The following is a 23,071-nucleotide window of genomic DNA, read 5'->3' on the forward strand; positions in this document are numbered from 1 at the left end:
TAGCGCCTTGCAGGGGACTCTACTGCTGCTTTTGGTTGTTTGTATCTTTCTTCCTTTTCTAGCCAAAAGGAAAGTTGTTCTGTTTATTGTTTATTTAAAATGTATTCGTTCTGGTCCACTGTGCTATTTACTAAGGACAAGAACAGCATCTATTCAAACAAACAAGTAAAGGAGACACTTTTTTTATTCGGGAACAAAGTTTACCTGGTAACACTATTACGCTGCAGCTGAGAAGCAAATTTGTTGAATCACAGTCCTTCAGGATGTCTTTTTAATGTAATGGCCCAGTTCATTGAGTGCCTGAGGATAAGAAACAAGAGCACTTKGATAATTTCTTGGATTGCTTGGGGACTTGCTTGCTGTATTCTGGTATTAGCAGAGCAACACAGGCAGATGACTTCATATCCCCTTATTTTGTACTGCTGTAACTCAGCCAGGAGGTGACAAAGTTATGTTTTATTGAGGCCATGTCCTCCCTTGCCAGGATGGAGCAAGGTCTCCCTGCCAACTACGGATGGTAAAAAGCATTATTCACAAGCTCTGCTGATACAGAACCTTCTCTTACACACACGGGGAAAAAATGTTCTTTATTTGACATGGGGATGATACTCTGAGCCACTTGCTAGCCCATATGAGAGCAAAACAATCACCTATTCATGGCTACCCCTGGGTAAATAAAATCCTCAAGGTCCAAAATGAGCTTCCCGATGCAGGCGCAGCTCGGCATGGAGAGGTGGCCGGCAGCCTGGGGTGACGGAGCAGGCTGGGGCCCTGCATCCAGTAAAAAGGGGAACGTGAAGGAAATCAGGTTTTGGGTTTCTTTTCAATGACATCAAAATATCATAATGATTGTAACTTTCATCTTAGAATTGGTGTTTAAGTATGCTGTTTTCTTCCCCCAGCACTTCCGCGTATTATACTTCAGGACTGCATCAATGCTGATCCCAGGAAAAAAAGCACTGTAAAACTTAYAAAGTTCAGCTTTGTTATTTAAGAATGGGTCTCTCATCATCAGATCTGCCTCTAGCATGGACTGCCTTTTAATAATCCCTCCTTTTGTCAGTAGGAGATATTTCCTTCTGATAATATTGAACTCCCATCTTCCATTCCTTAAACCACATTGTAAAATCTGATTCAAAGAGCTGATTGTGCAAATGGTAAATCCAGCCCAACTGCATCTCCCTTACTGCATGTGGAGGCTCTTAGAGGGTGGCATGTTAAGCAAATGTTTTCCATTTAAGTCTATGATCCCCTATGATGTGGACGATGTGGAAACTTCTTTACATATATGCTTTTTTTTTTTTTTTTTGGTCATATTTACATTTTGCCCTAACCTTCCAAGGTGTTGTAGGAATACAGAAAATACTCTATCACCAGCCCTTGTAGACTTTTAAAAATTATTTCCTGTAATACTGCTGAAACTTCCAGGCAGGTGGACCTTTTCTGAACAAATACCAAAAAAAAAAGAAAAAATGTGTCTGACTAAATACTCCTTTTGAATTGCACCCTTCAAGGTTTTATTTAGGCCTTTCCTTGAGGCATATATTTGAATCTCTGTGGCAGTAAAACAGACCTGCTCTGCAATCATGAATATGCCTCGCTGGGCCCCGGTGCACCACTAATACTACTGCTATTGAGAAACAACTCTCAACTGCCATTAACATATAAAGGCACAATTTTAAAGCACAATCATTGTAGAAGACCGGCCCCCGCGTCACGACCAACAGCTCCCAACGGCCCTCGCCAACGGCCCCGCCCCCCGCCTGGCCCCGCCCCCTGGCCGGCAGGGGCGGCCGGCAGGGGCGGCCCGGCCCACGTGACCCCGCCCCCCGCCCGCTCCGCCATGTTGTTTCTTCCTTCCGCGGCGGCCGGTAGCGGCTTCGGGCAGCGGCGCGGCCCCGGCTCGGTACCGGCGGCAGCCTCCACCCCGCGGGCAGGTATCAGTCGGCGCGGCCGGGTCGGGCCGCTCTCCATCACTGCCTTCCCCTCTGTCTCCTCCTCTTCCTTCCCATCGGCAGGCGCGGGGAGCGGCTGGGCCGGTGTCCCGGGATAGCGGCGCGGCGCTCCTGCCCCGCGGCACGCAAGAAGCGGCTGGTGCCGCGTTTCCCCTCCTCCCCGCGGCGGTTGCCCCGCGGGCGGCGGTGGCCGTTGCGCGGGCGGCGGTGGCAGTTGCGCGGGCGGCGGGCGCTCGGCGGAGCCGGTGCGCGGCGCCGGGGCGGGGTGGCGTGATCGGGGATCCCGTGACCGGCGAGCGGTGCCTGGCCGGGGAGGCAGCTCCGGCTGGGCCGCTCCGGTGAGCGCTGCCCCCGCTCCGCCTGCGTCCCGAGCATCCATCCCGCGGGCTGGAGGCGTCGCCGCTGCCGAAGCGCCTCCGTGTGCCCGGGGCGCTGCAGGGACTCCCTCGCAGGTGCGCTCCCGGTCGGGCTCGSTGCCCGGGCGAACTTCTATTTCGTGAGGGCCACAGAGCCCAGAGCAGAGGGTTTGCCCGGTGCAGTCTTGCCTGCCAGTACCAGGTTTCGTGTTGAATGTCACTTCTGCCAACTATGCTAATGAAAAACAGACTGTTACTGAAGCAACAGCTTTTAAAATCAGTTTTCTCACAGTATCTTAATGCCATCTCTGGCAAGATGGGCTGCGGCTATGCATGTGGGGAGCATTGACTTCGGTTAACTTAGGTAGGATAGGCTAGGAGGGGATAGGCTTGGGGGATATTTTATTTTCCATTTGAAACAAACACCTAATTTACTTGCAGATAGCTGCCATGGATTCTGCCCCCTCTTCTCCCTGTACTGTTCAATTAAATGAACATGTGTTTTTATTTGTCTTGACTCCTTAAGTTGTTGTACAACACTGAAATTGTCACTGTCCTTATTGGTTTCATTCCTTTTTTTTTTCCATTCTTTTCTTTCTTTCTTTCTTTTCTTCAGGCAATATAGTGGGAAACAAATCTCTTAACTCCTTAAGACTGAAACTTATTCATTGTGAAAAGTAAGTTTCAGTCTTAAGGATTCATTGTGAAAAGTAAGAATTCRCAATGAATAAGAATTTTCCAACAAAAAAGCATGTCAAATATTTTAAGTTTCTTTTATTTACACACACACAAACTCTGTGCCTTCTTTTCTCTTTTTCTTTTCTACTTTCTTTGTTCTGTGTGGCATAGACCATCTTATGATGGAGTACCAAGTGACTTGGTAGCTCTCTTGGGGGTGAGGCAGGGTAAATCGGCTATATTGGAAGGAGAGTGAGTTTGTGATGCAGCCTAACCAACACAGGCTTCTACTGCTAAAAGCCCCCAGAGGAAAGAGGTAACTAGTGTAAGGGATAAAGGTTAGCACTCACAAACAGATATAACTAATGAGACTGAGCAAGTGGAAGAAGTAACAGAAAAGCAGCTTTTAAGGAGAATGTCAGTTAATGTGGACCCACAAATCCTTAGAAATAAAGGCTGGATCAAGACCAGCAGCACTTAATGATGTTTTGGAGTTGGCTGAAAACAGTAGTTTCAGTTGGGAGATGCTCAACTGGAAGCTGCTGAGACACTTAAACTAGTTAAATAAGGAAAGATAAGCAGCAGAGTTTGCTCATTCTGCTTGGAAGCAGAGAACGAGATAGGGAATGTGAAGGCCAGGTCTCTGCAAGGCTCATTAGCAGAGATATAAATGCATGTATTTCTACTGAGAAGTCTTGCTGATTGGATTTTGTGGTTAGGTGTGAGCCCTTGCTAAGTGGAGCCATCTGCACATGGACACTGGGACAGTTTCATAATCCAGGGGCTATACAGACTTAAGGAATTCCTGCTTTTGGCTTCTGTTTGCTGCATAGCCCTGAGTCATGGCAGGGCAGCAGTTTGAACTCGAGCACGGAGCTAGGTAGGACTTAACATTTTTTGTCTCTGTGATAACCTGCCATTGCATTGATCAAAATCTGTCTGGCACCCAAACTACTTTCACAGTTGTGCAGTGCCAGAGCCATGTGAAAAGGAAGGAATACCTACAAGTTATTAGAACATCAGTAGGCCAAGATACGTGGCTGAAGTGCTCCCAGGTTTCCTGAGAAAAACGCCACTGATGAGCATGCCAGGCAACTAGTAAAGGAGTGTTCCTAATAAATAGCTGTTATGTAGACCCTGTGTGTGTGTGTGCGGGATGGGGGGGGGGGGGGTCAGTTTTGAGGCTGTTGTGCGCTTTTGAGTGTGTTGTAAGCCTGTACAACATTTGACTTAATTTCTGCATGTTCCCTCTTTTAATTAAAAAACAGTGTATTTTAAGATGAAACGTATGTCTTAAGTACTTGTATCAGTTGTGCTTCATGGGCCGATTTCCTCTAAATGTATCAATAGTGAATGGCCTGAATAGAGGGGAAAGGGGTAGATTTGCTTCTGTCCTTTCAGCTTTATGGAAACTTGCAGATTTGCTGTATATAGCTGGTAAGTATAAATATGCTTACCAGCTATACACAGCAATTGAGGGATAGGGACTATTAAAACACAAACACTGAGCAGAAAGTAGTTTTCGACACTTGAATAGTTCTGGGTTCTGCCTCTGCTGTTGCATCTCTACTGGTTCTTGTGTGTGTGTTTTTTCTTTACCAGATATTTTACAGATAAGCAAGTTGTGTCAATATCTGATGAGCTGCTGCAACCAGCAACCCACAGAGAACAACTATTTTTTTTTCCGTATTAAAATGATAAATATTGTCAAATGCTTCAGTTAGCCTTAAGAAAAAAAATATTTAAAACAGAATAAATTGATACTGCTGCCACAGGAGATTTTTTTTTTTTCTTCTTTTTTAGGAAGAAGTACCTTAAGCATTGGCATGCTTTTTTAAAACCATTAATATCTGATACTTGTGGCTTACTAGTTGAAGATGACTTAGTAAACAAAACTGCAAATAAGCTTCAAAACTGATAACCATGTGTTTGATGTGTAAACTTGAGAATCAATAGGAGGTTATGAAACACTGTCAGTGTTATGGAACAACTGATTGTGGGTACTTGTCAGTTAAAAGGTTGTGTATTTTGACAGAGGGTGGTCTTTTTTTTTTTTTTTTAAGCAGGCTTGTAGACTGAAAGTGTGAAACAAGCATGATTAGTTGGAATAGGTCAACTGGCCCTCTGTAAGAACTCTAGTTTTAAGCAGGTATTGGAGTACTGAGGGCTTATTGTTTTAAGAAAATTCTTTCAAGAATGGCGTCAAGGACACACACCATGTATTTGGAAGGAAGCCTTTGAATTTTGTCTTAATTTCACATAAGAAGTGGTTTATGTAAGCAACCATTTGCTGAAAATAGCAAATTAGTGTTGTGTGTGTGTGTCTTTTTTGCCTGTTTCTGAGCTAGAAAGGTGGAAAGTAGGTACAGCTGGAGAAGCAATAGTCTGAAAACTTGAAGTGTTGATTGCATCTCTTTCCTTTTATCACTAATAGCGGGAAAAGTCAGTGGTCCAGTTGCAACAAAGCTAGTTCTGGAATTTATTAAAAAATAGACAAACTGAATTGCTGCAAAAATTAAGCTGCTCTTTTTCTGGTATATTGTGTGGTGTATTTCTGCCTTTTTTTTTTTTTTTCCTGGTGCACTGCTGTGCCTGGTATCACTCTGATAAAAGTGGGACTGTAAGTTGGTTCAGTTGGCTCTGTTGACGTAATAGTTTTATGTGAGGTTGTGCCTTGCTGACAGCCTAACTACAGTGTGATTGTGCTACAGGCTAAAAGTGCCTTTGTGCAGGTAAAGCTCGAGTTCAGCAGGTAACTGCCCTTCTGCAGCCTTTCACACTCTGTAAACAGGTTGTCCTATTTTTTTTTCCTAATAATAAAAAGACATTCCTAGACGACATCTGCATGTTGCTGCTGTGGGTTTTCTACACAATCTATTTCTGTTGCTTCAGTACTTGGAATGTTAAAAGAGGTAATTGCCCTCCAAGCAAACAGGCAGCTTTGAATCATGGAATCAGGAGAATAAAGGCAAACTTGCCCTGTTCAGACTGTCTGTAAAGCTTTGAGGGGCCAGGAATCAAAGATTTTTTTTGTAATGAGAACTGACTTTTCTGTAGTTACCTGGTGTGTTGTTTTTATTTTCACCATCAAATGTTCAGACTGCTAATAGAAATGTTTCAGACTTGCCATCCACCATTTAAAAGGGAAACTGTGTGAGGAGACTATTAAATTACTACTTGACTGGTGGTGTATGATAATCACAGAAATGATACTTTAGTAGAAACTGTACCTGTTTTTAATGGATACTGAAGTAAGTGGTCGAAGAGTGCAATTCCTTAGAAACTGGAAATTCAGGGATTATTATAAAAATGGACCTTAGTGGTACTGCTTTTTACTTGTCTCTTGTGGATTTCTTGTTTGGGGTTAAATATTGGAATAAGAGGGTAATGCAGGAAGAAATAATCTTCCATTTGCAGTCTCCTTTGTGCATTAGCTTTTAGATTTTTAAATTGTTTTTGCATTAAGCTAATTTATCACACAATGAGAAATAACTAGAACAAATGCTTATCTATAATTCTCTAGTGTCTTGCAGTTCCTAGTATTGGTTAAAAGAATGAGATACAGATTGGAAACCAAGTTTTCAGATGCTCAAGGATGGTTTAAAGTAAGGCTTAAGGTAATAAATTTTCACAAATATGGTGTTCCTTCCTGAAACATCATATGGATGAACCTAGTGTGTAACTGGAGGAATAACACTAATCCTCCAGGTGACCTAATTGTTTTATTTTATTGATCTTTGTTAGAGTGGTAGGGGGTTGTAATTTAGGAAACTAATTGCAAAAAATCTTTTTTAATAACTTTTTTCAAGCTGTCAGAGGGGAAAGGAGTACAGCAGCACCCCGTTGTGCTGATACTAACATCCTGATCCTGCAGATATTCTGAATCATGTCATCACTGGGGCCAAAAATGAATAAACCTATTTGAGTTGGTTACACGGTCAACAGAAGCTGTTTGTAGTTATGCAAAGGCTTTGCTGCTTCAAAACATGCACACTTAAGTTTGCCTTTAAAATACACTTCTGTGCAACTTCAGTTGAAGCTTCTAAGCATGTGCCTAAAGACTGAACCAACATCCTACAGATTTCAAGCTAAAAACTGTAAAAACATGAAGTGCTGGGCAACTCTGCCAGTTTCTGCTGAACACACTGGGAAGTGACGTTGCTGGCAACATCATGTTGAGATACTGGCTTATCAGAACTGTGGAGACTGCTTCTCTGGCCTTTGTGCTCAAATTGCACCTGTTTGGGTCTGGTCTGAAACACACTTTAATGGTTTGTGGCTGATTTGCAGAGTAACTGTCTGCCCAGTGGAAATATTTTTGTGGCTCAGTTGCCACACTTTATCTCACTGTAAATTCCATATAGCTTCAACTGTGTAAATTAACTTGTCAGGCTCTGGATGCACAAAAATATTAGATACTGTTTAACACAGTTTTCTTGCTTGTTATTTGTTTGAAATGTTCATAGATAACTTCATAATATTAACTGTAGTCTAAGTGCTGTTCTTTAAAATGTAGGAGCCAAAGAAACAAGGACATAGTACCAGTCTGAACAACGTAAATCAATTATTCACGTTTTGTCTTTTTGGGAAGATGTGATTTCAAAAGAACAGAGGGGAAAAAGGTATCTTTTCCATCTACTGAAGTGAAAAAAAGAGTGAAATACTCATTAGCCTCTCTTCTCACAAACACATTATTTATTAAAAGGTAGTTATTATATAAGGGAGTAGGCCAGATAATTTATTCCCTAACTAATAATAGGAAATAAGAGATAAATGGGAACACCAGAGCATTTTAAAGACTTCTGTTATGAACCTGGAAAACACATGCAAAAGCCCAGTGACTCCCAAGGATGTTTTTCACATACATATAAAATGGTATGTGATCATACAATGAGCCATAGCAGTTATCCCTTAGCTCTGTGAAAGGTAACTGAAAATCTCCCTGTAGCTCTTTAAAAGTATTTTTGTCAATACTGTTGTGAAGTTTAGAAATCTTTACTATTTGTACACTTGTTTTTAATTACACAGTATGAGAATGAACAGATTTTTACTGGAAGCAATCACTTTTTTTATTTTGAAAGCATTTCTCTTAAACGTCTTTCTGTAGACTGTGTGTAACAAATAGTCAAACATAGAAAGCTGGAGATGAAAGAATTCCTGAAATTCCTGGTTTCTAATGGAAGCCTTGATTCTAAGGCAGCACATGTCATATGACTCATATTGCCAGATTGTATCGCGTATTAATTCTACAGCCATACTCTGCAGGTGATGTATATACCAGCAACCCCAATGGCAACTAGCAAAACCACATTCCTTCCTTCAGAGAGGGAGGTGAACCAGGCTGCTTATGACCTCTTTCCATTTTAAATAGGCACTATTTTAACAGAAACCTTCTTTGACTGTATTAATTTGAGATCTTTTGGTGTGAGATGCTGAAAGAATGTCTCATACTACAAAAAAAAAAAAAAAAAAAAAAAGCCTTAAGTTTGGGCTCTTCAAAATGATGCTTTATTTAATGCCAGAATTAAAACCCTTTAGTTTTCTATTTTTACAGCATTATTGTAAAATTATTGGTGTAATGAGGTAAACCGCATTCACGCGTGTACTGCTTCTACTGCCATGCCAACAGTAGTTGAGATCTCTTGCTACAAATACCTGCACCTTTTTTAGTATTGATCTCCTACTTTTGTATATGACAGGTGATTCTGGTGGACTTAATACTCCCCTAGGTATTCATGTGCATACATATGTTTAATTTTTTCAACCCATTTTTTCCACAACTCTGCTTTTTAACAGCTTGCTTAATCTTTCCAGATCTAGAAAACCAGGAGGGTCCATTATCATAACAATGTCAACAAAATCCTCGCTCCTTAAGGTGATCCTGCTGGGAGACGGCGGAGTTGGGAAGAGCTCGCTCATGAACAGATACGTCACTAACAAGTTTGATGCACAGCTGTTTCACACAATAGGTGTGGAGTTCTTGAACAAAGATTTGGAGGTGGATGGACACTTTGTTACAATGCAGATATGGGACACAGCCGGCCAAGAACGTTTTCGGAGCTTGCGGACTCCTTTCTATAGAGGTTCTGACTGTTGCCTACTCACTTTCAGTGTGGATGACTCTCAAAGCTTCCAGAACTTAAGCAACTGGAAGAAAGAATTCATTTATTATGCAGATGTCAAGGAGCCTGAAAGTTTTCCATTTGTGATACTGGGCAACAAAGTTGATATTAATGAAAGGCAAGTGTCTGCAGAAGAAGCCCAAGCCTGGTGCAGGAATAATGGCAACCATCCCTATTTTGAAACCAGTGCAAAAGATGCTACTAATGTTGCAGCAGCCTTTGAAGAAGCTGTTAGAAGAGTTCTGGCCTCTGAAGATAGATCAGATCACTTTATTCAAACAGATACAGTAAACCTTCATCGGAAACCCAAACCCAGTTCATCTTGCTGTTGACTTTTTTTTTTTTTTTTGCCATATTACTTTTCACTAGCTTGCTCTAAAGAGGGTTGAAAAGGTGTGGTAGATAAAATAACAAATGGGTTCCACTGTAATATTGAAGTTGTAATACTCTGCTGCTTTCTTGGGGGAGCGAAGGGGAAATGTAAGAAAAACTTCCACTCATGAGTGACCCAATAGTAAATTAGTGACATCTTTTGTTTAGGAAGGTGTCAAGTAAAAATATACTAATATAAGAATGTAATTTGCCAAGTTAATCAAATGATAAATACTTCGAATATAGTTAAAACTTGAAAGTTCTAGAAGCACTACTTTGGAGAAATTGTTCTGGAATTGAGATACAAAGAAACTTTTATATATATGTGTATATATATTTTTATGGAATCAACGTTCCATTTTTGTTTCACTAAAAGTTTCGTAACAATGCTAGATATTAAATTTCAGTCTCATTATATTCCTTTCAATGTGAGTTGTACTTAATCTCTTAACTTTTTTTAAAAATTATAAGTTAATATAACCCTCTTTCAGGTATTCTATAATTGCCTAACATCATTAGACTTTATGTAGACTTTAAAAAAAAAAAAAAACTACATATTTAATATGTTTTCCCTTCACTTACTATTCAAAAGCTGTACTTATTTTTCCAGAGTTTAATGTAAAATATTCATGACTTCTAAAGTTAGTAAGTTTCTCTGCCTTAAGTCCAATTCCAGCATGGTTCTGATCAATCGGGCAAAAATTGCAATAACTGAAGTTGCAACAATTTTAGTTAAGGAAAATATATGCTTTATTTGGAAAGCTTTTAATAGCTCTTTGGGGGATCCACGTTGTGACGAATTTATAAGAGGACTTCTAGTTTACGGATAAGTTCCAAACGTCTTGGTACCGTTCACCTGAGCTATGAATGTGTTTATTGGTGATCCCTGTACTGTGAAACAAAGGCTTGGCAATACATAGAGAACTCAGGAAGCTTTTAACTTAGAGAAGATTTTAGCTCTAGTGGAAGTAAATACCTGTAATTAACAGTTGAGCTGAACTTGATCCATATTTAATTTGCCATTGTAGGATCTGAAATTAAAAATTAGTGTCTTAATATTTCTGTACCTGTTACAGGATGATTACCTGTTACAGGTAAGTTGCACAATTAATGGACATTCTCTATAAAGTCATGCAGCTTTCTGAGGCTCTGCACTGCATCTTGGCGATACAATTACCTGTATGACAAGTTGCTTCAAGCTGGCTCCCAAAAGAACAGTAGCGTCACAGTGTGCTCGGAACAGCTGCCTTGCCAACAGGCTCTTGTTTCTGTGTGCAATCGGAGGCTAATGGGCATTCCTGTATCCACACTGCAGCCTTCCAACAGAAATCGAGAGGCCTACAGGACATGCGAGAGTAACTAACCTGCGCAAACTCTGTATTCTGTAGAGCAGCTTTCTTTTCCAAAATTGGGAAAAGCTTTCTTAAACATACAGGAACTGCAAGGCTTTTAACATATCGTTCAAGCTCTGTACCAGGTGTAATGTGAAAGTGAAGCTTGCACAACAAACTCTTCTTCTTGTAGCTCTTAATACACTTTTCTGCCCTGCTTGTGTTGAACTCTTAGCTTTACCCACCCCGGACTGTTTTGTTCTGTAGATTGCCTTCTGCTTAGAAGTGACATCTCTGGACTCGTGGTACTTTCTAAGTCTGTGTCATTCTGGCAGACTTGCATATAGTGCAACAGAGTTGTTTTTTAAGGTTTAGATACCTAAGTGCCGAATGTAGGTTGAGCTGCTACTTATGTCATATTTATCTTAGATTTGCAGTCAATGAAAGGTCTGTGAAGAAAGAAGCTTAGCTGTAAAGTTTTCTAACCTTACAGTGAGGTAACAAAAAACTTAAAAAACTGACTGCGTGTTTTGGGGGCTACTAAAATGTAACTGTTGCTGTAAAGTAAACCTATGTTATACTGATTTTAACATTTAGATTAACAGAGGTAAGATTTAAACAAACAAACAAAAAGCAGTAGTAGGTAAGGACAGCATGACTTGGGTACTGCAGATATAGCTCAAGTCAGAGACTGCTGAAAGGAAACAGATTAAGGATGAGAACTATTGTAAAACTTGCAAAGATCAAGGGGGCTTTTTTGTGCTTAACAGACCTTGACTGTGTTTTCCCCTTTGTTTCCTTTCTATGTAACGTCATAGTTGCCAACCCTGTAAATGGAGAAGTAGGTTTAACGCACTGCATTGTATTAAGCTTTATTTATTATATCTACTGTAGGAACCACTGCAATGCAGCTGTAATCACAAGGAAAGGGAGGTTACATGCGATATATAATAAATCCAGCAGTTGTGTTGAGGTCAGGAGTTGATCTGAGAAGAGACAGAGTACTTGGGAAAAGTTTTTTGAGGAGGGAGTGGTATAACAAGCCAGTGGGGATAATCTCCTCCTCCCCTCCCCCCCCCCCCCCCCCCCCCCCCAAAAAAAAAGAAACACCCTTCATCATGCTTGATATTAAATATGACCTCCTGTAGTCTTTAGCATCTGTGCTTCAGTATAGAGATGACAGCCACTGGTGGTTTATGTTTCCATTCTGCAATTAAGGCAGCTCAAGCATGGGGGGGTCTTGTCAGCAGCGGTTAGGTTTGTGTGAAAGGCCCTGAAGCCTCAGCCAGGCTATGTATGCAAAATGCCAGATGTCCCTGAAGAGCTGCAGACAGAAGCAGCCCCAATGGAACACGTTCAAAGAAAGGAACTTGAAAGTAGAAACCACGGTCATGCAAATACATTGGTGAAAGCTCTGCATACTAAAAGAGAACCAAACTAGGGCTGGGGAAAGAAACTGCCCTTCTGCCTCTACTTCATGCAGGGTAAACACCATGTAGGACACCACACATGTAGCACATAATGTTGCATAGAGATGCCAAGAGCTCTGAGAAATGGTGAACCAGTTAGCTCTTCACTTGAGCAGCTGCACAGTTCCTCAGACTGATCCAGCTCTGAGTGGACTAACAGGTTCTTTATAACTGAACCTTGCAGGAACCCTACTTCCAGCTTAGTTTTGTTGAGGGTGGTCCATAATCTTAGCTTGCCCTATTTTGCTTGTGTTTTGTATGTTACAGTGTGATTCTAGACCCTTTAACCCATGTTGGTTTGTTTCCTTTCTTCCCCAATTCAGTTTATCTCCTACTTTCTTGTCCTGCAAGGGCTATATGCCTTCATCTGAATTCACAGGTGGACGTCTTGGAGGTGGGGTGTGTTACCACCTCCTCCGCAAGTGTTCTCTGTCCTGCCCTGGCCCCTCACTGCACTGCCTGATTTCTTCTGCAACTAGATGTTTTACAGCTAGTTGTGGCTATGATTACAACTCAGTCCTCCCCCTCCTGCTTCCAGACAGGAATCCTTCAGCTTACTGCAGAAAGTAAAAACATGCAATATAAATGCTCTGTGTACTGGGGCATCACAGAAATCCCATCTGGTGTCTTGGAAATTCCCTAAGAGGGAGTTCCCCACCACAAACACTATAGTGATTAACAGATAAGTTGCCATTTCCCACCTCCATGGACCCTGACAAGCTGTTTTCATTGAAGCTTAGAGGACTTGCCTACTTCTTCACAGCTCCTAGGTTCAGAATAAGAGGAGTTAAGGGTTGGAAACAATGAGAAAAGACAGCGCTTACCCTACCTGCCTTAGGAAATAAGGGATAAAATGCTTTTATTTTATAGAAGTTCCTACGGTAGTGGCAGCAAAGAGTACAATTATCCTATTTTTTGAGTGACAAACTCAGCACTAATCCTTTATTTTTACCTTCTGATTACTACATGAAGGACTGTAACATTATTTCCTCAGAGAACCTATACTGATAGTAATCAATCAGTCAGTTGATACCTGACTTAAAAGAAGGTTGTTCTCTTATATTTATTTCACTCTTAGATCTCTGCAAGTTGGATAATTCTTACTTTAAACAGCTAATACTTCCTGGTTAGGAAACTTAATTGATATATTTAATGTTTTAAGTGGTACAGTTAGTTAGTATCATGGGGGAGGAGGTAGGAAACAGCACAAGAGCTCCAAATAAATAGCTCTTACTGTCTAAATAAGAATGTTTTATCTCAGGTGTTTCTCTTGATTCCATGTATGTATCTACCCAGAATCAGTTGATTTACATGAAATTAGATGACATTGTTAAAGTGTTGGATGATGCAGTTTTAAGAAATACACCAGAGAAGTATTCTCATCTTCACTTCTTATTCCTCCAATAAAGGCAGCCAATGGACATCTAGTTTTCTCCTAAATCATTTCAAATACACTCAACAGGCATCCATACCTCATCATATCACATTTTATTTCAGGTGAACATCTGAATTTTAATATATTAACTTGATGCTTTTATCATGGTGTATTTTTACAGTGACAACAGGAAGCATACATTACAAAGAAATAATAACTATACATTTGAAACACCTATTCACACAGTTGCCTATATCATACAGACTACAGGAAAATTACTTTCTAGAACAGCTTGCCACTTCCTTTGAAATTACTTTTCAGATATTCAAACAAAAGGTGCAAGAAAAGAGTTTATACATTTTTCCTGAAAAAAAAAAACCCCACACTACTCAAAAAATTGCAAAATGAACTAAAATATTAGGTGCTTATTTGCTAAATTATTATTTTGGAATGATGACATGTTTTGCAAAAAGAATCCCTACCCACAGTTCATAATGGAGTAGTGGCCAGGTAGGCCAAATAATGCTTTTTTGAAACTTTAACAAATTAATTTCAGGGTAAAGGTGGTTTTAAAACATGTACATTAGCATTTCTTTCTATGTGTGAAGTAGACTGAAAGTAAGGGGAAACAGAAGAGTTTTAGTCTACTTTATTCACTGATACAACATTGCAGCTTAATGAGGATTGCACTGAACATCTCGTAATTTGCAATTTCAAGCTTTAGAACTTGCTGACTGAAGATAACATTGCAGAGCATTTGCTCATACCCCTTTGCATTCCTTTACATTTAGCACTTTATATACATATATTACAATATTGTTATATACCTGATTTAACACCACAAGGAGTAAAATTGGCCTAATGGTCTTTAGATTAAGTTTTCTAGCTAAAGACTGCAAGTAGAAAGCTTTATACAAAATAAAGCATTTATGCCAAAGAGCCAAAAATTCTCCCTTCTGCTCATAATAAATCACATGCATGAAAGGCATTTTTCTGTGTTTACAGTTTACTTCCTCCCTAATAAATAAAGAGGCTTAAATTTGGAATACTCATTGACATCACTCACATCTCAAAGCACAGCTATGTATCCTGACATTTTTAAACATGATTTTCATAGGTCTAAATGGAAACTTCTTAAGATGCATCTTTAACTAGAGAAGCTGGGTAGTTTTTATTAGTATGAGCAGAAGAAAAAAAAAGCTTCTGAAGATGGACAATTGAATTTTGAAGAAAGACGAGTGTCAGATGTTCTAAGAACTAACCAAAAGTAACCAAAAGAACTAAACCAAAAGTTCAAATAACCAGAAGGGTACAAAAAAACACACTCACTTAGGGAAGTTATTTATTCAGCCTAAAAGGTGTTTCTTCCCAAGGAACTGCACTTTCCTTTCAAAGGCACTTGATCGAATAGGAGAATTAGGTTCATAAAATGGATTCATCGCAAACTGAGGAAAGAAGAAAAATTTGTAAGTATACAATGTCCAGAACTGGGAGAAAAAAACAACAAAAAAAACCATTTTCATTGACAACTAGTAGTAGTTTTCTGGCAAGCTAGTGCCATTTTGGAGCACAGAACACACAAATCCTGTCTTTCAAATCACTTGCCCTTGTATTCTCCCCATGTATGTTAAAAATCACCCATTAGTAAAAGATCCTAAGAAATAATCAATCATGACATTGGTGGAAACTTCACTGTTAAGACTTGGTAGGAAGCTGAGATGACCATCTTGAAATCAATGTTTGCAGGTGCTTCATCCAATGGAAACACATCCTGGTTGTGAGAACATGGGTTACTCCTACTCAAGACAGATGTATTTTAGCCTTCCTTATAAGTGATAAAATACTGCCCAAAATCACTAAAGTGAAATAATGAAAATCTGAAGTGGCATAATTTATAAACAATTTAGAAAAATTTACTCTGCTAAGTAGTATTACAGGATGTCACACATTATCAACTGTAGCTTCTGTAACAGGATGAGTGCTTCTTGCACTGGCTAGCATAAAAATACATGGTAATATATACATGTTTAAGCATGTACAACAGAACACACTTAAAAACTTTACCTTGAGTTCATAAGAAGTTGGTTCTTACCTTTATATATAAGTCATAGACATCATTAAAGAAGTTCTTTATTCCATCTTCTTGTCTTACATCATGAAGCATTATAAATCTCATATGTGAAGTCATTAAGGAAAATTTAACATTTATCAGCATTCCTCCAAGTAATTTTACAAATAAAAAGACAAAATTTAATCCATCTTTGAGATAAACATTTACCCCTAATTCTGTGCATATGTAAAATATTTAGCTGTACATGAAATAGCAGTGACTCTGTGGGAGAAATAACTTAATACCTGAAGCACTGAAATTTAGAAAGTATTATGTTTCCACTTATGTTTAAAAAAATCCTGTATTTCAAAACAAAAGGAATTGCCTCTGCACTCAAGCTTATTTTTAAAGATAGACTACACTGAATTGGAATGATCTCAGCAACTTCTGCCCCACATCCCTGAAATGATAATGACATTCAGCATTACTTGCTATAAATAAAAAATAAAAAAATAAAAAAAAAGTTTCACAACGAACACCTTTAGGATTACATTTTCATGAGACCAAACTTTGATATTTGTATTTTCAAAATACAGATGATTTACTCCAAGCATGTTTATCCCTGCTTCTCCTCTCCAGAGCTATCAAAGGGACAGAAGTAAAAGAAAAGTTCACACAAACCCTCTCATACCATTCCCCTCTCATTCCTCTTTTCTCTTCTTCATATGATCCTCATATTTCATTATTTCAGTTCCTCAAAAAAGGAAAGATCTTCTCATCAGGCCCAATCTGCAATAACATCTGTGCCTAACAACTTACTTCCTCCTAAAGTTGGTACCACTCTAAGAAAAATAGCTGAAGCTAGCAGAGAAACCTGTTCCCAAACCACTGCATCTTATTTTTCACTTCCATCAAAAAACTACGTAACTACAGGGGGAGAGAAGAGGGAAGAAAGGATATGTCCAGCTGTGACAAAAGCAGAAACAAACCATTCATTAAACTTGTCCACAGTCTTCAGATACATGTTGTTAGAAAGCCACATGTTCTCATCTACTAGGTCAAGAGCCGCATGGGCAATGAACTGGTTGAGATGGCGGTGATCATCCTAACACAGTTTTGGAGGACAGCTGATTACTACTTCAGGAAGTTAAATTCAAACGAAAATTTTCTTAAGCTCCAAAACAATAAGAGCTCAAGTTACATGAAGTTTTGTAACATCCCTTTCTGCCACATATGAGCCATTTTTGATAAACTTCTATAACAATTTCCTATTTCAAGATAAAAAAGGTGAAGCAACACCAAAACAGTGTTAGGCACAGTAGAACCAATAAAGTCCATTTTCTGTGCATTTATATGTCAATGAGTTTGCACATGGATTCCCTGATATTTACCATTGGGTAAACTCCTTCACTACACACAGAGGCTCAAACTACTAGAAAAAGTTATGTGGAGAAAGTCATTTACTTAATAAAAATAGGGCATTAGCAGGCATCCACTCAGAAGAAACATGGGCTTAAGCCATCCTGTCAGCATCTATTAGAGTGGCAACAGCAGCCACCTTGCATGACTTCTTGTAATCCAGGAATACTGTTAGTGCTGCCCTCGCACTTTGTGGTGCACAATGGTCTCCCAAAGCCAGTTTGACTCACACCACCGACAGCTTTGCCAATTCCATGAAAACACCCTGAGCAACAAGCCAATCCACAAACTGGAGGAGCAAAAGATTGTGCAGATTTACATACACGTGCAAGGTGTTTACTTCAGGAGGTCGTGACTCTGCAAGGAATTCCGTCTTAAACGGTATCTCTCATAGATAGTTGCCAATGCCTGCTATTTTTTTGCAGTGCATATTAAGTTTAGATTCTCTCAGGAGTAAATTAAGGGGCACACAAAGATGCATGCACTTTTATTCTGAACTCTAATGATTATTTAATGCAATATCACTACATATAGATTTGCTCTTTTCCCGCTACATATTGAGTAGTCTTACATTTCTCATACTTTCAAATCCATATTAATCAATAGACATTTTAAACCGTCCTTACTGAAAAAAAGGAGGATGACTACTACATAAGGGCTAAAGCCTTTGTTTGTTTGTTTGTTTTTTGGTACCATAAAAATTCAAAGGAATAAAATAGACCTTTCAAATTTATACCCCTTACTTTTCCTTATTACTGCGCATGGATACCTTAAAAGAGATAATGACATTAAGCCGCATTAGACAATGAACAAGTGTAATAAAAGCACTACACATTGACAATAATCACTGCAGCTTATATTCTTCCCAATAAATACCAGAATATTTAATAAAACCATTTTTTTCTGGAGAACAGTACAATCTGGCAAGGAATTTTAAAAGACTCAATACCCTGGAGTTCTCTTCCCTATCACTATGTTTCTGTAAAAGAAAAAACAAAATAGAAGATCATAGTAAGACTATATATTTGACAACATTTAGTTATGCTTTCAATATGCTGTAAAATTATCAGAATATGCACCATAATTACACCATAGAGTATTATGGCAGAAAACAAAACAAAATAACCAAAAATTAAGAACCCCCCACACCTTGGTTTCTGCTTTTCCAGGAGGTAGAAATTCCATTTCAAATACGGGATTATCATGATGACCCACAATTACGAAGTAGAAGCTTCCAGACATTCTTCAGAATAACGTTCCTTATGAAAGAGATGCACATGCTTAATTAACAATGCTACTTACAAAGTCTTAATGCATCGCAAAGTGCTCCTGCAATCCCCCAATATTATTCGCATGTGCATGTAGTGCTAAAACATTATTCCCCATGCACGTGTAGTGGCTAAAAGCTAAAGATGTACATTTAAAAGATGAAGATTTGCTTAAGCAGGCATATTACTTAAAAAAAAGGGGGGAGGGGGAAGAGCAAACAAGAAATAGCTGGAAAGCCTATCATCACCTGGAAATGCTTCTAACTGTTACTACTCAGAGACTTATTCTAGTGGCGATGGAGAGTCAGTCTGCTTACTGACTGCACTCCCAGGGGCGCAGACGGCACTGACGATATAAAGCACCATCGTGAACCAGTCTCTGAAAAACATCATCACCTTTTTCGTCCCACGGGCCCTACACACGATCAGGAAAAGTGGGACTGGTGGAGATGGGGACTCCCGCGTAGCCGCGCGCGTTCACCGCTCCTCCCCCCGCACGCACTGCGTGGGCCCGGCCCCTCCGCAACCCGCCCCCGGCGACACGTCCCAAGGGCTCCCAGGGAAAGAAGGAAGGAGGCCCCAGCCCAGCGCCATCCCGAGAGGGGCGGAGGGGATCGAGCCTGAGAGAAACCGCAACCGAAGGCCGCCCGGCCGCCTACCCGTGGGTATGAGCTCTCCAACGGCTCCCAACGGCTGCCCGGAAACACCCAGCGGCCCCGCGCGCGCATCCGGCGCGCCCCCGTGACGGAGCAGCTCTCGCGAGAGCTGCCGCGCGGCTCCCCGTGGCGGGCAGGAACGGCCGTTAGCGGCTCTCGCGAGAGCTGCCGCCGGGCGGCCCGCCCGCCGCGGCCGAGGCGCGGGCGGGTGGCGGCGGCGCGAGCGGCAGCTCGCCCCCGCTCGGCCCCTCCGGAGTGCCCGCGGCCGGCCTCCCCCGCCGGCCCCTTGTCCCCGCAGCGCCCCGCGGGCGGGAGCCGGCGAGCCGAGGTGCGGGGAGGCTGCCCGGGAGCGCGTCGAGCTCGGAGCCAGGAAAACTGCGGATTTTATTTTCTTTTGTTTTTATATTTTTCTTCCGCGGTGCGCTAGGTCAGGATGTCCTCGGCTGAGCGGGAGGCGCTGTCCCAAGATGAGCTCCGGAAAAGGCTCTATCAGACTTTTAAGAAGCGCGGGGTGCTGGACACACTGAAGGTGTGTGGCTTGTACCGGAGAAGGGAGGCAGTGAAATGCAGAGAGAATAACTGCGTTTCTCCCCTCATTTATTTATTTATTGTGCAGCATAATCCATATTCAGCTTTTGTGCCTGATTTTGTTTTCTTCCCATATATAATCATACTTTCCACTGTGGAATGATCTTTGCAGGAAGGCTRATAGTTTCCATAAGGCCTCTCAAGTTTCCATGTTTGCAGAGACGGTCACATAGGAAGGAGAGGAATAGATGAGTGTGCGAGGTGGAAAGGAGCACCTAGATCACAGACCCTGTTTGCTCTTGTGTACATATATCTTTTTTAGTTTCTACTTTTTATGCCAAACTCATTCACGACAACATTCACAGGCAGTTCTTTAAGAATGCTAGTGTTACTCTTACAGCAATTTTCCTGAGGACTGCGTGTTTTTTCCTTTAGTGATTTCTGTACCGAATAAGTAATACTCGAATCATTCCTTGTGTTGTTTGGTTTAACAAAATCTGTCAAGTGATTTGCTATCCACATCTATCTTTCTGCTTCATTTTCCATGTCTAGAAGGCTATGCATTCTCATACTTTATTGTTCTGCTCAGCTGAAGAAATAATCAAGTCGGGTTTCCAATGGATGCCTGCAAGCGTCCTTGCATCCTCCAGTGAGAGGGCTCTTGGCTTCCCCGTTGGCTTTKCTGCTGTCACTGCTGTTAGGAAATCATGAGCCTTCATTCATCGGGGCTGCACGTGTGCTGAATGGGCAAGTGTTACCTCCTGTCACAAAGAGTAGTTGTGTARCAGCTGATTTTTGCCCCTTTCCCTTAGTAGGGACAAGAGTTTAGCCCTCCCGTGTTGTCCACSTGTGCTTTGTCACGGCGCTTGTAAGAGGCCGCTGGTCTCAGAGGCAGCCTTATCTGGCAAAGTTAGGTGAAACTGGACAAGTGCAGGAGTTACTGAGAGCACTGCATCAGGCATCTTTGCTTCTCTTGGGTACCGACCTTCTGTAAAAAGCCTTGCTAACACATCAGGGCATTCCGGTGTGATTTAACTGTGATGAGCTTTGGAGACATCAGGTGGTTCACTGTTGGAAGCACAGTGTTTCTTTAATCAGCTCCGGAAGCTGTCAGTGTTGCACAGCTGCTWTTGGCAGCTTAAAACACTATTCCTATGGCAGCTTTATAGTTCGCTATAAACCTGTATAGTTACAGAATAAAAGTTACTTTTGCCTCTTATAGTTCTTCCTTTATGACTTCAGGTTAATTCTTTTTCTATCATAGCACATGTTGTTACATTGAATTCCTTACTGAGTTATTTGTGGTGTGATTTCTAGTGCCAGGAGGCATTTTTTTATTGGTACACTTTTGCTTCCCTGCAGAATACTTGAAGATATTAAAATGCTATATTTCCTGTTTTATCCTCTTAATTTCGCTATGGAATTAGCGGCTTCTTGGTTTAGGAGCATTTGTGAGTTTTTCAAGCATAGGTGAAACCGAAGCCATGTTAGATGGGCTTCACTTGAGCAGAGAGGAGCAGCACAGAAAAGCAGTCCTCTAAAATGATGCTGGGGCAGGGAGGGAGGATGCTCGCCTGGCGCTCACGTGAGTGTTTTCACAGCTAACTCAGTGTTATATATTGAGGGAAAGTCGAGCATCACTATAGCACCACTAGTGAGCATYGAGGAAAACCGTGGTGTCCTGAACAGTCTACATTTTGCCAAAGTTAGTCTGCCCCTCTTTCTGTGAAATAGGTGGTAATATAGCAGATACAAATGCAATGAGACTCCCAAGGGGCTTGCAAAATAAAAACTTCCGTTTTCTCTGTTTACCTATTAAAATTTCTTTTCYGTACCAGACACAGCTACGAAACCAGCTAATCCATGAGTTAATGCACCCGATTTTAAGTGGGGAACTTCMGCCCCAGCATGTTGCAAGTGAAGATGGCTCCCTTCTGATCACAGCCTCCAACAGTTTGGTGGCAGATCATCTGCAGAGATGCGGCTATGAGTATTCACTCTCTGTTTTCTTTCCAGAAAGTGGATTAGAGAAGAAGAAGGTAAGCTTTGTTTTCTTTATTTTAATTTTTTAATTTATCTCTTAAAATTYTTAGGAGCTTTGCAAGTATTTCACCATAATTGAAAAATCCCGTTTTGTGACAGTGCAGCATCTGACCAGGACTATTTTCACAAATACTTCAAAACTGTCAATAAAATAATGATGCTGCTCTGGAAAGGCATAGGGACTCTTAAGTTTACACTTGCTTCAAACACTAGCACAATCTGCATTTTTTTTTTTGTGCCATGTGGAAAACTGCTTGAACTGATCCTAATTAAAAAGAGACTCCCCCCACCCACTTCCACCTCAGAAAAAGTGTGATTCACAATCCATTTAAGCTGTGTCTGGAAAAGAGCAGTCCTGACCCTTCCTTTGTTTCCCCACTATTATTCCTTCATAATGTGGTGAAGATGTTTCTGAGTGAAAATCAATTTTCTGAACTACAAAGAGATAAGGTGTCATTTGGACTAATGGGCTGATCTCTATTTGGTGTGGCTACAAAAGCTGCACGTAAATCAGCAAGAGCCCGGGTCCACGTGGAGGAGAAAGTAGAACCATCTCTTTGCAGCTTCAGCGCCTCTTGAGGTTGCACACTGACTGCCAGGTATCTTAAGTAACAGAAATAGTAAATGTGCTASTAGGACAGCAAGGCTCTGGAAGTGATACAAATACACTTACAAAGTGATAAATAGATCTTTCTCAAATGGAAAATTATTCTGTAGCAATGTAAAATAATGGCTGTTACTTATTTGAAAAGTTTTAAAGATAGTTGACCTTCTCTAATTTATCTTTTTTCTTTCTTTTTCTCTCAAAGCTGTTGACCATGCAAGATCTTCTTCAGTTAATCAGGATCAATCCAAAGTCCAGTCTTTACAAATCACTGGTAAAATGATTTTGATTGAAAAAATACACTTGAATTTCATTTGTGATGGAATAGGCTGGATAAAACACCCATCTTTTGTTTCTTACAGACTTTGAGAACTCAGAAGGAAAATAAAAAAGGTACATAATATTTAGGTATGATGAACACAATGATATACATTTCAGCCTTGTTTTGAATAGCAGAATAGAAACTTAAGTTCCTGCAGTAWGTGTTAGGTTTGAATAATTTGGATTTATTAGGATTTTTAGAGATACAATTTTTGTTATCCTAATGTACTGCAAGTATTTCAAGATGGTGCACTCATATTTTTGATGTGGATGAAGTGTTCGTATTCACCTACAAGCTAAAATAAATGACTCAAAAGTATGAAAAGAAACCTGTAATCAAGTATTCCCTTTAATTCTCTTTGGAAGTCTTGTACTCAAATGTTGATCAGTTAGTGATATAATTGTAGTAAAGTATAAATTATTAGCATTGATTTAATCTAATTGGCACTGGATTCCTTCATTGAATTGGAAGATATTTATTTATTTATTTATTTATTTTTTTTTTAGTTATTTGATTTGATACA

General features: G+C 40.4%; 3 protein-coding genes across 4 annotated transcripts; 2 read left to right on the plus strand and 1 right to left on the minus strand.

Annotated features, from left to right (window-relative positions):
* Positions 1 to 1,916: 1,916 nt before the first annotated feature.
* RAB9A (RAB9A, member RAS oncogene family) lies at positions 1,917 to 11,613 on the plus strand. Its single transcript, XM_026035290.1, has 2 exons — positions 1,917 to 1,937; positions 8,804 to 11,613. The coding sequence occupies exon 2, from the start codon at positions 8,838 to 8,840 to the stop codon at positions 9,441 to 9,443; it is 606 nt and encodes a 201-aa protein (XP_025891075.1). The 5' UTR covers positions 1,917 to 1,937; positions 8,804 to 8,837; the 3' UTR covers positions 9,444 to 11,613.
* A 2,687-nt stretch (positions 11,614 to 14,300) lies between these two features.
* TRAPPC2 (trafficking protein particle complex 2) lies at positions 14,301 to 19,106 on the minus strand. 2 transcript variants are annotated; one of them, XM_026035306.1, is made up of 6 exons: positions 19,055 to 19,106; positions 18,277 to 18,386; positions 18,077 to 18,106; positions 16,669 to 16,813; positions 15,751 to 15,836; positions 14,301 to 15,103 (listed from the first exon to the last, which is right to left on the minus strand). In XM_026035306.1, exons 2-6 carry the CDS (start codon positions 18,367 to 18,369, stop codon positions 15,005 to 15,007), a joined length of 453 nt encoding a protein of 150 aa, XP_025891091.1. In that variant the 5' UTR covers positions 18,370 to 18,386; positions 19,055 to 19,106; the 3' UTR covers positions 14,301 to 15,004. The 2 variants fall into 2 exon arrangements, with proteins under 2 accessions (XP_025891091.1, XP_025891092.1); XM_026035307.1 differs by lacking the exon at positions 18,077 to 18,106.
* Positions 19,107 to 19,425: 319 nt separating this feature from the next.
* On the plus strand, positions 19,426 to 22,773 carry LOC112943992 (oral-facial-digital syndrome 1 protein-like). Its single transcript, XM_026035308.1, has 4 exons — positions 19,426 to 19,580; positions 21,418 to 21,618; positions 22,432 to 22,500; positions 22,589 to 22,773. Exons 1-4 carry the CDS (start codon positions 19,485 to 19,487, stop codon positions 22,625 to 22,627), a joined length of 405 nt encoding a protein of 134 aa, XP_025891093.1. The 5' UTR covers positions 19,426 to 19,484; the 3' UTR covers positions 22,628 to 22,773.
* Positions 22,774 to 23,071: the final 298 nt, after the last annotated feature.

The sequence above is a fragment of the Nothoprocta perdicaria genome, unplaced genomic scaffold, assembly GCF_003342845.1.
Source record: "Nothoprocta perdicaria isolate Ctin4 unplaced genomic scaffold, notPer1 scaffold_158, whole genome shotgun sequence".
Lineage (NCBI taxonomy): Eukaryota > Metazoa > Chordata > Aves > Tinamiformes > Tinamidae > Nothoprocta > Nothoprocta perdicaria.

Excerpts from the sequence above, each read along its gene's own strand:
- RAB9A (XM_026035290.1), top strand. The coding sequence starts at position 8,838 with ATGTCAACAAAATCCTCGCTCCTTAAGGTGATCCTGCTGGGAGACGGC.
- TRAPPC2 (XM_026035306.1), bottom strand. The coding sequence starts at position 18,369 with ATGTCTGGAAGCTTCTACTTCGTAATTGTGGGTCATCATGATAATCCC. Across the intron at positions 18,107-18,276 it reads CTGGAAAAGCAGAAACCAAG|AAACATAGTGATAGGGAAGA; the intron begins GTGTGGGGGGTT and ends TTTCTTTTACAG. Across the intron at positions 15,837-16,668 it reads TGCTTTTGTCACAGCTGGAC|ATATGAGATTTATAATGCTT; the intron begins ATATCCTTTCTT and ends TAATGACTTCAC.